The following is a 14,938-nucleotide window of genomic DNA, read 5'->3' on the forward strand; positions in this document are numbered from 1 at the left end:
GCAGCAAACTAGGTTGAAGGAGATGCAGTTGAAGCTCTGTCTCACCTGGAAGGACTGTGTAGGGCCTTAAAGGAGGTGAGGGAGGTGGTGTGTGAGTAAGTGTGGCATCTTTTATGGTTACAAGGGAACATAGCGGCTGGGTTGGTGTGCCTAGTGGGGAGTGTCGCAAAGGAGACTGAGGAATTGGGGAAAATGGGATTGAGGTTTTTGCAGGATACAAGGTGAAAGATGTAGACGAAGTAGCTATAAGAGTCTGTGGGTTTATAGTAAAAGTCCATCTGTAAACTCACCAGAAATGGAAACCAGTCAAGAAAGAGGAGGGAAGTGTCTGAGATATACCAAATGAATTTGAGGGCAGGATGGAAGTTGTTAACGAAGTTTAACTCCTCCAGTTCAGCCTGGGTGCAGGATGCAGCACCGATGTAGTTATCGATGTAATGGTAGAAGAGTTGGGGACAGTACCGGTGTACGTACTGAAGAGAGACTATTCGACATAACAAACAGGTAGGCGTGGCTGAGGCCCATGCAAATGCCCATGGTAACCCCCAGGATTTTGAAAAAGTGGGAAGAATTAAAGAAAATGTTATTGAGGGTGCGGATGAGTTCGGCAAGGTGGAGGGGCACATCGGTGGGAGTGTATTGGATGGGTCTGTTGGAGGGGGGGGAAAAAGTAAGGGCCTGTAGGTCCCTAGTCGCGTGGTTAGGGGCACAACCACTGTGCCACAAAAGTACCACCCCCCCCCCCAAAAAAAAGGCGGTTTGAGTCCCCAACCTTTGGACTTCGGGCAATAGCACTAAGCCACACCTCAGTTATCATCGACCATCTTACTGTACCCATCTTATTGAGCTGCTAGTTAGGTCTAGGCTAGCTCAGTTGGGTGTTGTAGCTTCCTGTTGTATTTCACAAGAAAAAGGACTGTACTTCACCATCCCATCTACCAAGACCTCCAGGTCTACGATTACAAAGCAGGAAGAGTGAACTTTGCTCAGCCATATCCTTTTCATAACTGTTGAACACCACAGTCTGAGGAGTAACTCTTGGCTTGTGGAATTTGAACTGCAGCTATGCTTTGTGTGTGATGTCAGCGGCCTGAATGCTGGAAGATCCCAGCAATGGTGAATGCTTCCATCAATCTAGCTGTGTGATTTCCCAAGAGAGACCCATAAAAGTCTGGATACATAATTAATAAGTGGAAAACTAGAAGATTACACAAGAAAAATCACTCCGAGGTTCATTAATGTAAGGAAAGATATAATTAAGTGAAATTATTAAGTCCACTTTTAGTCTTTCATGGGATGAGGGTCTTGCTGACCAGGCAGCACATATTGCCCGTTCCTAATTGCTGAGAAGTCAATTTAGAGTCACCCACATGGCTGAGAGTCTGGAGTCACATGTAGGCCAGACCAGGTAAGGATAGCAGTTTCCTTCCCGAAAGGAAATTAGCAAACCGGATGGTTTTTCCAACAACCGACAACAGGTTTATCACTGGATTCTTAATTCCAAATATTTTGATTTCCAATTCCACCATCTGCCGTGGCAGGATTTGAACCTGGGTCCCCAGACATTATATGGGTCTCTGGATTAATGGTCCAGCAATAATACCACTAGGCCATTGCGTCCCCCAAGTAGACCATTAAAACATTAAGGGTGTCAGAACAGGTGCAGTATCACAACTGCAGTATGTGACACTTCCTGGATGTCGGTTTGTTCCGCAGCGAACTAACTGCAGAAAGTGTTTGAAGATAGGAATTCTGGCACGGTTTGAACTTGAGGCTGAACTGCAGACGGTGCAAGATAATCAGGGAGGGGAAAAATTATCTGAATCTTTGTACCAGGAGGTAGTCATACCTGTTGGGATTAAGTTGTTTGATTTGGTCATGGTTGGGAGACAAGGTGGTTGAGTGTCAGGCAGGTAAGGAAACCGAGAGGGCAGGAGTGTGTGATCCTTCAATTTTGCAAATGTCCAACATGTTTGAGGTCTTTTAGCTTGTTTGAATGAGAATGAGTGGCTGGGTGGCTATGCTATCTGATCTTGGCAGTACAGTACAGGAAACCATTCCGGGGGCGGGGGCGGCGGTCTGGGAGTAAGAAGGAATGTTGCATAGTCAGGACAGGATTGTGAGGAGATTGGCTTCATTCTTTGCAGCAAAAAGTGAGACGTGATTGCGTTGCCTTCCTAGTGCTAGGGTTCAGGACATCTGCCAAGGGCTGGCTGGGAACTTACATGATGAGAATCCAGTCGTTGTGGTCTATATAGGTCCATGACATTGGTAGAGCAAAGGAGGAGATGTTGTAAAATCAGTATGTGGAGCTAAGTGCCAAATTAAGAAGCAGAACTTTGAAGGTCATAATCTTTAGATTATTATCTGAGCCAATGAAGACTAGCATTGGGTAAATCAAATTAGAGATGAATGTATAATTTGTGCACCAATGTGAGAGAAATCTGGTTCATGAAGGGCTGGCACAAATGTTGGTGAAAGTGGAATTTGTAATGGGCTCGATCTGAACTTCACTGGCAGTGTTCTTGCCAACTACGTAACCAGGGAAGTTGAGAGGACTTTGAGCTAAGCAATGGAGAGCCGTTACATAATTTGGAAATTGTAAGAAATCAGTAGAGTTAAGGCCAAAACTATAATTATTAGTAAAGGAAATTATAGACTATAATAGGAAGACTTTCAGAACTGACTACAACTATTAGCCAAGTTGTTCTAGTATAACTACAATGCCAGGTACATGCTAGCAATGTGGAAGATTGCGCACATGCATCCTGCCCATGAAAAACACAACCAATGCAACCTGACCAAGTATTGCCCTGTCAGTCTACTCCATCAGTGAACTGATGGAAGGAGTTGTCAACAGTGATGTTTGCTCTGCTCATTGATGCTCAATTAGATGCTGCCAGGCCCAGTCAGCTCCTGACCTCCAATGCTTTAGTTGAAACGTGGACCAAAGAATTGAAAACCAGAAGTGCGATGTGAGTGACTGCTCTGACCTTCAAAGACCCATTTGATATGAGTATGGCTTCAAGGAACCCTTGCAGAACAAAGGTCTGAGATTCTGGAAGGAAACTCTCCACTGATTGGAGACATACCTAGCATAAAGAGAATGGTTGTGGTTGTTCGAAATCGGAGGTTTCAGTTTTAGACGATTCTGTATGCGTTCCTCAGGGTAGTGTCATAGGACCAACTGTTTCAGCAATTTAATTAGTGACGTTCCCTCCATCATAAGACCAAAAGTAGGGGCTGATCACTGCTCTATGTTCACCATTTGTTTTGTTGTGACCAGCTCTTAACAACTGGAATCCAAGTTTTGATATCAGATCTGGACGTTTCTCATCAGTCTACTATTGTCAGCAATTTAACTTAATTGACAGGAAGTTCAGCAGACCTGAAAAGTCGCCATATTTTAACTTGTGTTTCCAGACCTTGGTCCAGAGGAGTTGTGTTTTAACTTTTTTTCACTAAAAACTGTAAGGGCTTTTAGGCCTTGTTTGAAATTCTGTCATGATGACTAGATTAGACTTGAAGCTGTCTGATTTGGCCCACCATGCATTGTATGCCTTAAATAGATATAGCTACAAGTTTGTTTTTGCTTTCTTCAAAAGATTTTGATGCTGTGCTTGTATCATTGTGTCTCAGCCATGACGCATATTACCATTAAGTCACTAATTTACCTACTCTTTCATTCCATTAAAATGCTCCAGTTAGTTTCTTTTCACTTTGTATACCTTGATTATATTTACATCCCCAAATGTCCACCAGTTGCATTCCAAATTATGAAATAAAATACATAAATTAATGAGGGGGTGTGTGTGTGTGTGTGTGTGTGTGTGTGTGTGAGAGAGAGAGAGATGTAGATATTATGATTTTTTTTTCTTTTTCAGTTCCTGGGATGAGGGACATCGCAGGCTAGGCAGCATTTCTTGTTGGTCCCTAATTGCCCAGAGGGCAGTTCAGAGTCAACCACGTTGTGGGACTGGAGTCACATGTAGGTCAGACTAGATAGGAATGGCAGTTTCCTTCCCTAAAGGATATTAGTGAACCAGAAGGGTATTCCCGACAATACATTCATAGTCATTGTTAGATTCTTAAGTTCAGATTTTTATTGAATTCAAATTCCGCCATTTGCCGGGTTGGGATTCGAACTTGGACAAGGATAGGAGTGGTCCTAAAGGAAGAGTACTAAACTGGGGGAAGGCTGACTATACCAAGATTCGGCAGGATCTGAGGAATGTAGATTGGGAGAAACTGTTTTAAGGTAAATCTACATTTGATATGTGGGAGTCTTTTAAGGAGAGGTTGATTAGCATGCAGGAGAGACATGTTCCTGTGAAAATGAGGAATAGAAAAGACAAGATTACGGAGCCACGGATGACAGGTGAAATTGTGAGACTAGCCAAGAGAAAAAAGGAAGCATACATGAGGTCTAGGCGACTGAAGACAGACGAAGCTTTGCAAGAATATTGGGAATGTAGAGCGAATCTGAAAAAAGGGCTTAAGAGGGCTAAGAGAGGACATGAGATATTGCTGGCAAACATGGTTAAGGAAAATCCCAAAGCCTTTTATTCGTATATAAAGAGCAAGAGGGTAACTAGAGAAAGGATTGGCCCACTTAAGGACAAAGAAGGAAAGTTATGCGCTGAGTCAGAGAAAATGGGTGACATTCTTAACGAGTACTTTGCATCGGTATTCACCAAGGAGAGGGACATGACGGATGTTGAGGTTAGGGATAGATGTTTGCTTAGTCTAGGTCAAGTTGACATAAGGAAGGAGGAAGTGTTAGGTATCCTAAAAGACATTAAGGTGGACAAGTCCCCAGGTCCGGATGGGATCTATCCCAGGTTACTGAGGGAAGCGAGAGAGGAAATAGCCGGGGACCTAACAGATATCTTTGCAGTGTCCTTAGACCCGGGTGAGGTCCCAGAGGACTGGAGACTTGCTAATGTTGTCCCCTTGTTTAAAAAGGGCAACAAGGATAATCCAGGTAATTATCGACCGGTGAGCCTGACGTCAGTGGTAGGGAAGCTACTGGAGAAGACACTGAGGGTTAGGATCTATTCCCATTTGGAAGAAAATGGGCTTATCAGTGATAGGCAACATGGTTTTGTACAGGGAAGGTCATGTCTTACCAACTTAATCGAATTCTTTGAGGACGTGACAAAGTTGATTGAGGGAAAGGCTGTAGATGTCATATACATGGACTTCAGTAAGGCGTTTGATAAGGTTCCCCATGGCAGGCTGATGGAGAAAGTGAAGTCGCATGGGGTCCAGGGTGTGCTAGCTAGATGGATAAAAAACTGGCTGGGCAACAGGAGACAGAGGGTAGTAGTAGAAGGGAGTTTCTCAAATTGGAGACCTGTAACCAGTGGTGTTCCACAGGGATCTGTGCTGGGACCACTGTTGTTTGTGATATATGTAAATGATCTGGAGGAAGGTGTAGGTGGTCTGATCAGCAAGTTTGCTGATGACGCTAAGATTGGTGGAGTAGCTGATAGTGAAGGGGACTGTCAGAAATTACAGCAGAATATAGATAGACTGGAGAGTTGGGCAGATAAATGGCAGATGGAGTTCAATCTGGACAAATGCAAGGTGATGCATTTTGGAAGATCAAATTCAAGGGCGAACTATACAGTAAATGGAAAAGTGCTAGGGAAAATTGATGAACAGAGAGATCTGGGTGTTCAGGTCCATTGTTCCCTTAAGGTGACAACGCAGGTCAATAGGGTGGTCAAGAAGGCATATGGCATGCTTTCCTTCATTGGGCGGGGTATTGACTACAAGAGTTGGCAGGTCATATTGCAGTTGTATAGGACTTTGGTTTGGCCACATTTGAAGTACTGTGTACAGTTCTGGTCACCGCATTACCAAAAGGATGTGGATTCTTCGGAGAGGGTGCAGAGGAGGTTCACCAGGATGTTGCCTGGTATGGCGGGTGCTAGCTATGAAGAGAAGTTGAATAGATTAGGATTATTTTCATTAGAAAGACGGACATTGAGGGGGGACCTGATTGAGGTCTACAAAATCATGAGGGGTATAGACAGGGTGGATAGCAAAAAACTTTTTCCCAGAGTGGGGGACTCAATTACTAGGGGTCATGAGTTCAAAGTGAGAGGAGGAAAGTTTAAGGGAGATATGCGTGGAACGTTCTTTACACAGAGGGTGGTGGGTGCCTGGAACACATTGCCAGCGGAGGTGGTAGACGCAGACACGTTCGCGTCTTTTAAGATATATTTGGACAGGTACGTGGATGGGCAGGGAGCAAATGGACACAGACCGTTAGAAAATAGATGACAGGTTAGACAGAGGATCTTGATCGGCGCAGGCTTGGAGGGCCGAAGGGTCTGTTCCTGTGCTGTAGGTTTCTTTGTTTCTTTTGTTTCTTGAGTCCCCAGAACATTAGCTGGGTCTCTGGATTAACAGTCCAGTGATAACACCACTAGGCCATCACCTCCCTATATATAGTATAAAAATCCTAAAATCTCGCAGCAAGTTAAATTTAACATACTGATTTTTATTTCATCAGGCAATGGCTACGCTTGGACCACACAGAGTTAAGGCAGATCGTGAGTAGAAGCATAACATTTTAATAATACTTTGGCATTTTATTATTGCTATTAAAGTGTCCTTATATTTTTTCATTTAAACTTTAGCATCTACCAAGACAGAGAAACAACTTCACAGTGCCAGATCAGAAGATGGCAGGTTATTTTATGATGGGGAGTGGTACAGTCGTGGGCAGACAATATGTATTGACAAGAAAGATGACTTTCCTATAAGGCAATTATGTTTTTTTTTCCTTAAATTTTTGAAGTCTTTGCAATTACAGCAAGCTTTGTTTTAACCGGCACATCATCAACTGGCACTCTAGATAAACTAAACTGGCTAAAATTATATGCTGCATACCAGATATTTATCGTGATCTCTGTGATGTCCAAGTAAGTCAGTTGAGGGTGCAAGTGAGAAGGCTATCTGGCAGTAAGTTTTACTTAAGACAAAGTTGCATTATTATTTAGGGATTTATGCTGTAAATGAAGTAATAGTATTGTGTAGACCTCTTGATCAACTGGCACGCTCCTGGTCCCATAGGTGCCGGTTAATAAAAAGTTTCCTGTACTGTAATTGTTGACTAACTGTAATTTGAAGAGGGAAATGCGCGGTATTGACTTAATACATATATGAAGAGTTCTTTTATTGAAAATATGTACAGCCTCATTGCTTATTCTCACCCAACAACAAATGTTTGATCCTGTAGTAAATGTTACAAGTTTGGCTCCGGTTAGTTTCTTTTCCAAGATACCAAAGGAATGATCTGTGCTGCAGAGTAACAGGTTTATTTTCCACTACTGAATTCCCAATATTAGATGTAGTTTTATGGAGGAGTGACCACAATGTTCATGATTACAGAAGTAGTGAGAGACTTTCAATATGCAGTCTGAAATAAGAACAGAAAATATCAGGAATGTGCAGCAGGTCTATGAAAAGAGAAGTGAATTAACATCCCCTGTTCTAATGGAAGGCCATCAACCTGAAATGGTAGAGATGTAATAGGGTTTAATAAATCAGTGGATTTTTTCAGGGGTGAGGGGAGTATGTTGAGAGCGAGAAAAGCAACACAAAATCTGTTGTGTGGAGAGCAGGAGAAATTAAATTACAAGTGTTCAAGGTACGCAGGACAAATGAATGGTAATACGACAAGTAAGGAAACAAATTGTTTTGGAGGTATGAAAGGTCAATCATGAATGACTGCCATCCAGAAGCCACTGGCGTGTAAATATGGGAGCAGGAATAAACAACAGAAATAGGCGTAAGAACTGCATTCTGATGAAGAACTATGTTCTGATGAAGGGTCCCAATGAAAAACGTTGGCTTTCCTGCTCCGCTGATGCTGCCTAACCTGTTGTGTACCTCTGACTCCAGCATCTGCAGTTCTTGCTATCTCCAAAAGAACTGTGGATGCTGTAAATCGGAAACAAAAACAGAAATTGCTGTAAAAGCTTAGCAGGTCTGGCAGTAACTGAAGAAAAATCAGTTAACGTTTCAGGTCTGGGGACCCTGCCTCAGTTCTGTCACAGGATCTGTTTCAAAGAAAATTTTTCCTCTGAGCCCAAGATGGGTATAAAAGGAATGAGATGGGTGAATTACATAATTGAAAAGAAATGTGAAATCTACTGTGAGACTTTCATTTTTAGATTAACCATGTAAAGATTGGGAATATGATGTATCTGTTCTCAAGGTGGGAGATCCAAATTGAGATTCTAAGGTTTAGGAAATCCAGCAGCTGAATAATCAGGAGTTGGAGTTTAGTGCTTTACTAGCAGTGCTTGTGATCAGAAGAACATGCATATCTCTCTCCTCCCCACACATTCACAAATGCTGCTAGTAAAATTGCTATGACCTCCTTTCCCCACAATCCGATCACCCATTCCATTGATTGCCCTTCCCATAATCACAATGTACGTTCTCAGGAGTGGTCTATAGGCACAACTGTTTGGGAAGTAGATCAAAAAGGTCCTAATGAAGGCTGAGATAACAAGGTGTGTAGAGCTGGCTGAAAACAGCAGGCCAAGCAGCATCAGAGGAACAGGAAAGCTGCCATTTTGGGTCTCGACCTGAAACGTCAGCTTTCCTGTTCCTCTGCTGCTCGGCCTGCTGTGTTGATCCAGCTGTACACCTTGTTATCTCAGATTCCCCAGTATCGACAGTCCCCACTATCTCTAATGAAGGCTATCATTTTTTCTAATTTGTTAGAATGTCTTGGTTCCCAGTGATTCCATGATAGGGCAGCACTTATTTAACAACTGAGCATGCTAAAGTTAATCTGAAAATTATTAAGTATATCAATCAGTCTTGCAATGTTGCTTTAGTTTGCTAGAAGCTATGTGTAGTCATGTGCAAAGCCATGTCCTCTGCAAAACCGACAGAACGTGCCCCATGTTATACATTTTTTTTTCAATTAAATAAAGGCTTGGTGAATATCTGTTGCCTGGTGCATACTCCATGGCACTGACTTGATGATTTGGAGTTTACTTATCAATCAATTCAGGACCTTTTTTTCTGATGGAATATAAATTGCAGAACTTCAAAGAGAAAAACAATCTTGCATTTGCCTTGATGAGTGCAAGATTAAAAGCTTTAACAACATGTCTATTTTTCAGCATTTTTGTAGTGTAGCAATGTCCTTTTTAAGTATAGCTATACGTGTGTATAACTTGGGAAATGTGTATGCTGCTGCTTATTCCCTGCAATCATCCTGCTTCATGCACCACTACTTACCATTCAAAAGGAGAGGCAGAAATCAGTTACTTATCTTAGTGCTGTGCTATTTGACACTTGACCTCTTGACTCAGCACAAGATGTTGCCCACTTACTTTTCCATTCAGGACTATTAGTAATTTTTCTTTCAGTCAGTGATTGTCTGGTGTAGAGAGATTTGGGAACATACAGTGGAAGATGGCAGACCAATAAGCTTGTAACAAAACTTTGGAAAGAAAATGGGTTAATGCCGGTCTACTTAACCAAGAGCAATAAGTTTAGCGCCTCAATAATAGTTCGTTGCATTAATTTCTCCTTCTTTTCCACCCCCTCCATCCGCCTCGCCCACCCCCTCTGTCTGCCTCTCAGTACATGTGTTTTACAAAATGTCCTCACGTATCTTTTAATTTTTTCCAACTCTTCAGGTTTTGTTGCAAGTTGCATCATATACCAGTGACCCACTGGAGAACCTATATTTTAAAATGATGGATTGCAGCTAAGTGTCTGAAATTATGATGTGAGATTTAATAGTTTGAAACTGCTCATTGTTTATTTTAGATACTTGTGTGCTTTGGCACAATCAAGTCAGAACATTAGAATTTCCTGAAAGTGGCTTTCAAAAATATTCTCAATCAAAGGAATAACTTAATATTTTGGATTTATTTTTAGTGCCACAATAACAACCATCAACAATGATGAAGTATGGTTTAAGAGGACAGACAACAGCAAATCAAAACTTTACATTTCTCAACTGCAAAAAGGAAAATATACCATCAAACATATGTAGTTTCATAGTACTAATATCAAATGTTTTTGTACAAAGTTTTTGTATTGTCTCCAATAATGAAGGTGCTGTGACATCTGAATTATAATTAATGAAATACAGTTAATTCCATTTGAAAAAATATTTGGTCCTTAAGCATCTCAGAGATAGCAAGGACTGCAGATGCTGGAGTCAGAGACAACAGTGTGGAGCTGGAGGAACACAGCAGGCCAGGCAGCATCAGAAGAGGAAAAATAAGAGTTTCAGGGCAGAGGACATTACCAGATGGTTGCACTGGGAGAGAGATCCACTGAGGTCTTCTTGGAGGGAGGAGGACATCTTCTCTGAGGGCATTCTCTGATGCTGCCTGGCCTTCTGTGTTCCTCCAGCTCCACACTTCATCATCTCTTGATTCTTAAACATGCCCAGTTTACTTGATGAGGAAGAGTTACTTGAGAATGAAATACTTTATAAATAGTCACTACCAGTTTGTTTTTCTCTTTTTTTTCATATCAGTAGACCAGGATTTGTATTTGTTTATTATCATTGTGTACACTTAAACTATTTCCCCCCCCCCCATCTGTTTGTACAAATGAAAGGATTTATTTTGTCAAGCATGTGTCGTCTGCTTTAAGGAACTTGCTTTAAGCTATACCAGAGGCAAGTAACCTACCTATACTGGGTGTACACTTGAATTGCTTCTGAGTTTGAGACCCCCAGCAGTGCAAAATTCTACGTTGTCCCTCCTGTTACAGTTCAACCACTGAACATTGGACACCACCATAGCCATACGAATGTAATACCCAGTGGTACCTGATGAAAAATCTGACGGTACTTGAAAGTCTTCAATCAATAATCCAGCCCTTTATGCCAGTGTCCAACACATGGTTGTTGCAATGGAATGGACCAAACAGAATGGAATAAATGTGAAAACGCTGCAATGTTAACCATTAGTCTAATGTGTAAAATATTAAATTATGGAGCCATATTTGTTTTTATTTTCTGAATTTCAAGTTTATCAAACAAAGACACAAATGGATCACGGTGCTGTCATTCAACTATATTATCTATGCCAGTTACTGACTTTTTAAGAACGTTATAAGAAATGACTTTTGAAAGTGTGCAATTTGTTGGTAAATACATTAGTCAGTTGTTTATGTTCTTGAACAGTTTTGTGATTATATTTGTGAAATCTAATTTGAACAAATTGGACTGAATTTGCTGAGCATGACCGGTCTCTCTCTATATAAGGGCAGCGAAATTAAGTTAAGTACTTATTTTGGAGTGTGGTTTTGTGCAAACTGGAACCTCTTTTGATAAGTCAATGTGCAGTATATTCTGATTAACCTTAATGAAAACAGTTATGTAATTCTCCTGATCAGTCTTTCTGTTACACCTGCTAAATTTAGAGAATTTCCTGACATTTGATGTATTGGCTACTGCATGTAAATGAAATATGAAAGTTAGTGAGGTCTAATTAAATTTTTCACCCTTGGGCATATGCCAATCATTTGGTGCCAGAGTAACGTCTGGTACGGTCACAAAGCCCAGCTGTTAACACGTACCCTGGTTATTGAGGAATTTTACATTTTGTTTGAGCCTACATGTAAAATGAGTGTCACCTCATTTTCTCTCAGTATGGTGTGCTCTCACTGGTTTGAGAAGCATCTACATATGGATTGTCTGGAAAATTGATTCCTGTGTGTAGACCTATCATGAATTTACAGTCTGTGTGCAATGTGAACAAAAATGATGGACGTTGGTTATTTTTGCATGAAAATAGAATTTTAAAAACTGCAAATGGGTCATGAATAAACTTTGTTATACAAGTTATGTTTATTACCATGTTAATAAAAACCCTTTTTAGTGTTTCCTTGCTTTCTTCCTTCTGTACATTGAACATTTTCAGCTTTTGACAAAGTTGCATTGGTAAAATAATTTTACAAGATTATTGTCTGTAGAACTAGAATGTTCCAATTTCTTTTCAATTCTTAACACCAGATACGTGTCCCAATTGTACACTTGGGGGGCCTGTGGAGTAAATGTCATCTATACATTATTTCTTGTACAGGATATGACAAAAGCAATCCTGAGCCTTGTTGGCTGGGATTAACCATTTTCATTTAAAATTTGGGGAGTACATACGTATGAGATTCAATATATACGAGATTCAATATTTCCTCAGTCTGAATGAAGAAATGTAGTATTCAGACTAATTCAGAAATGTACTCAATTGAATGGAATTGCTGTGGCAAGCAGTACATCATTCAGTAATGACCATTAAATCTCCACTAATTGAGACCAAAATTACTAAAGCATGTAGTGGTTTAGTGATACTTGTGGAATAAGTCACTGTAAATTTATCTTAATGCAATTTCTCATGGAACAATGTGTACCATTAGCTGTATTTTCAGTATTGTCAGTGGCAACTTTCTTTACAGCCCTCAACCCTAATAGAATCATATACTTGCATTGCCAAACTTGCTTTTCAACTTTGTCTTTAGGTAAATCTTCAAATGTTGCTAATTCCTTAGTGTTATAAACAAGTGATGGCCTTGTTTGAATTACTGAAATCCTTATCAAATATTAAAAACAAAGTGGTTATTATTCAAATTGCTTATCTTTTTGTGAGAACTTCTGCTGGCTGCTCTTAGACTGGAGTTATTGTGTGCAACTAAAGACAGTTTGAGTCTGTTTAACAAGTGTGTACTTTTGTACATTGGCATATCGTTGGCATGCTTATCAGAAAGGCAGTATAAAAATTAGAACATCAAAAGATTAGAATTATTTCAAAAAAGAGGTATTTTCTATTATTGTTATTTGACTCTGAAGCATTTTCATTCCCCATCTCAACTATCTTATGAAGGTAAATTATACATAATTTATTGTATATTGCACCTTTTGGGCTGGTTTGCTTCCAAATGTAGTCCAGTCTTTCAATCCACAATGTATACCTAAATACTGCAATATTTTAGCAACTTGCATCGCAGATTATTCAATCGTCAATTTGTGTTGTTTAATGCTCTTTAAAATGAACACAGTAAATTTTGTTCCTTTTTCATCAGTGATTACTATCTCCACAACAAACACAATGTAGATAGAATGGGATGTATTTAAATAAATAAGCTACTGCAGAACAGAGGTGAAATGAATGTTTTACTTAATGCTGCCTCAAGATTGAAGCTGGGTAGATAAAGGGAAAAAAAATCTAACTTGTAAGTTAAATGAGCCTAAAAAAAAAAGTAAAATGTCACCACCTTAATTGACTAATTTTGCGATCCAACTCTCCCTTGTATATAAATCTATGTATGAATTATACATGATAACAGTGATCATGAGTATTATCTGGAAAATCTAAATCAGATGATTAAAACATAGAGCTGTTGAAAAATTAGTGCAAGCTTTTGTACAATAAGCTAACAAAACTAAAATAATTTGGCTCTAAACATAAAATTATACTGACATTTCTTCTTGGATTGATCTTTCTTTCTTCTAATTGGATGAGTTTTATTCATCTTTAGGAGCATTTTTGCTAACACTGATCAACAAAGACTAGTCTTTGCAAGACACCCACACTCATGTTTGCATCCTAATTACTCCATAGCATGAAATTCTTTAATACTTTGGCCAAACATGACAATTTTCCTCTTGTATTATTTAATTTTATCACTGATGTGGTAATAATGAATGTTCCAGCATGTTTTATTTTGGAAAGGAGAACAGAGGCTGATTATTTTATGAGACACAGCCAAGTACTTTAATCTGTTAGTAGATAGATTAAATTAGATTGTAATGCAACTATTATGCCCTGGCAGTTGAGCTTATTTTCAGGATGCTGATTTTTTTTTTTTTTTTTTGTTTTTCTTGTGTCCAGTAGGTCAATGCGATACATCTGTTTCAGTGGGTGAAGAGAGTTAATAAGCTTTCTACTTTTGAGCGTTAGTTTGTTGCTCACTTTCAAACTACGTGACTGGTTAGCAAGTGTGTGAGAGAGAACCAAATGTATAAGTGCCCATTAGTGCAAATTGGCAGCTGTGCATCCACGTGTTGACACAGATACTGGGTCCCTTGTGGCCCCATGCTAAATTTTAAAAGGAACTTGGGAGGTTTGGCCTCGGATAAGGTGTGCTCTTTGACTGACAAGTGACGTGACATGCTCTGGTGATCATGAGCTTATCCAAAGGCAAAGGCCTCAACTATTGCTGAAGGAGTAAGCTGTGACAGAAGTCTGACATGAATCTCAAAGGCAAACATGTAATCTTTCTGGTAACTCCTGCAACCAAGCTGGTGTAAAATGTTTTGCATTCCTTTGCACTAAAGTGGGCAAGTCTACAGGGGGAACCTGACGTATGGGCAACCCAGGATACTCGTGCAATTTTTCCTCGGCTTGCAATCTGGAGCTGGCACACCAGACCAGTACGTAGGAAACAGACAACGCAGAGTTGACCACTGCTGCAAACCATCATCTTACAAGAGAGGTCGACCGTTCTTTGGCTTTAGTTGAAACACATAAAACAGTTGTTTATTAAATAGAAAATAACTGATACTGAGAGATAGTGGTTTTATATTCTAGTAAGTTTGCTAAAATTAGGACCTCATACATATCAATAATTTAGCCATGCAATGCTGCTTTTGTTCATAATACATCATAGCTTTTCTTGACAAAGTAAACACTTTATTATGTTGCACCCATGGAACCAGGACTGTGCCAATTCATCAGATATTTTGGATAATCATGAGGTGTACAGCATCAATGTAAAAACACACAGTAGTAGGAACATAATGCAGGTAGTATACACATCACTTATTTAAGTGATATATGCTGTAAATATAATAATGCAACTTTGCCTTAAAACATAATGCCAGGCAGCCTTCTCACTCTCACCTGCAACTGACTACTCTGTGTGGTAGATCACAGTCTTT

General features: G+C 40.0%; 1 protein-coding gene across 1 annotated transcript in view; it reads left to right on the forward strand.

The window, feature by feature from the left end:
• brms1la (BRMS1 like transcriptional repressor a) overlaps positions 1-12,621 on the forward strand; it is a 28,643-nt gene extending 16,022 nt beyond the window's left edge. Inside the window, exons 8-10 of the mRNA XM_048537683.2 lie at positions 6,524-6,563; positions 6,651-6,777; positions 9,922-12,621. Of these exons, the coding sequence (XP_048393640.1) occupies positions 6,524-6,563; positions 6,651-6,777; positions 9,922-10,039 (285 nt within the window). The 3' untranslated portion in view covers positions 10,040-12,621. The remainder of the gene's footprint in view (positions 1-6,523; positions 6,564-6,650; positions 6,778-9,921) is intronic.
• Positions 12,622-14,938: the final 2,317 nt, after the last annotated feature.

The sequence above is a fragment of the Stegostoma tigrinum genome, chromosome 10 (genome assembly GCF_030684315.1).
Source record: "Stegostoma tigrinum isolate sSteTig4 chromosome 10, sSteTig4.hap1, whole genome shotgun sequence".
Taxonomy (NCBI): Eukaryota; Metazoa; Chordata; class Chondrichthyes; order Orectolobiformes; family Stegostomatidae; genus Stegostoma; species Stegostoma tigrinum.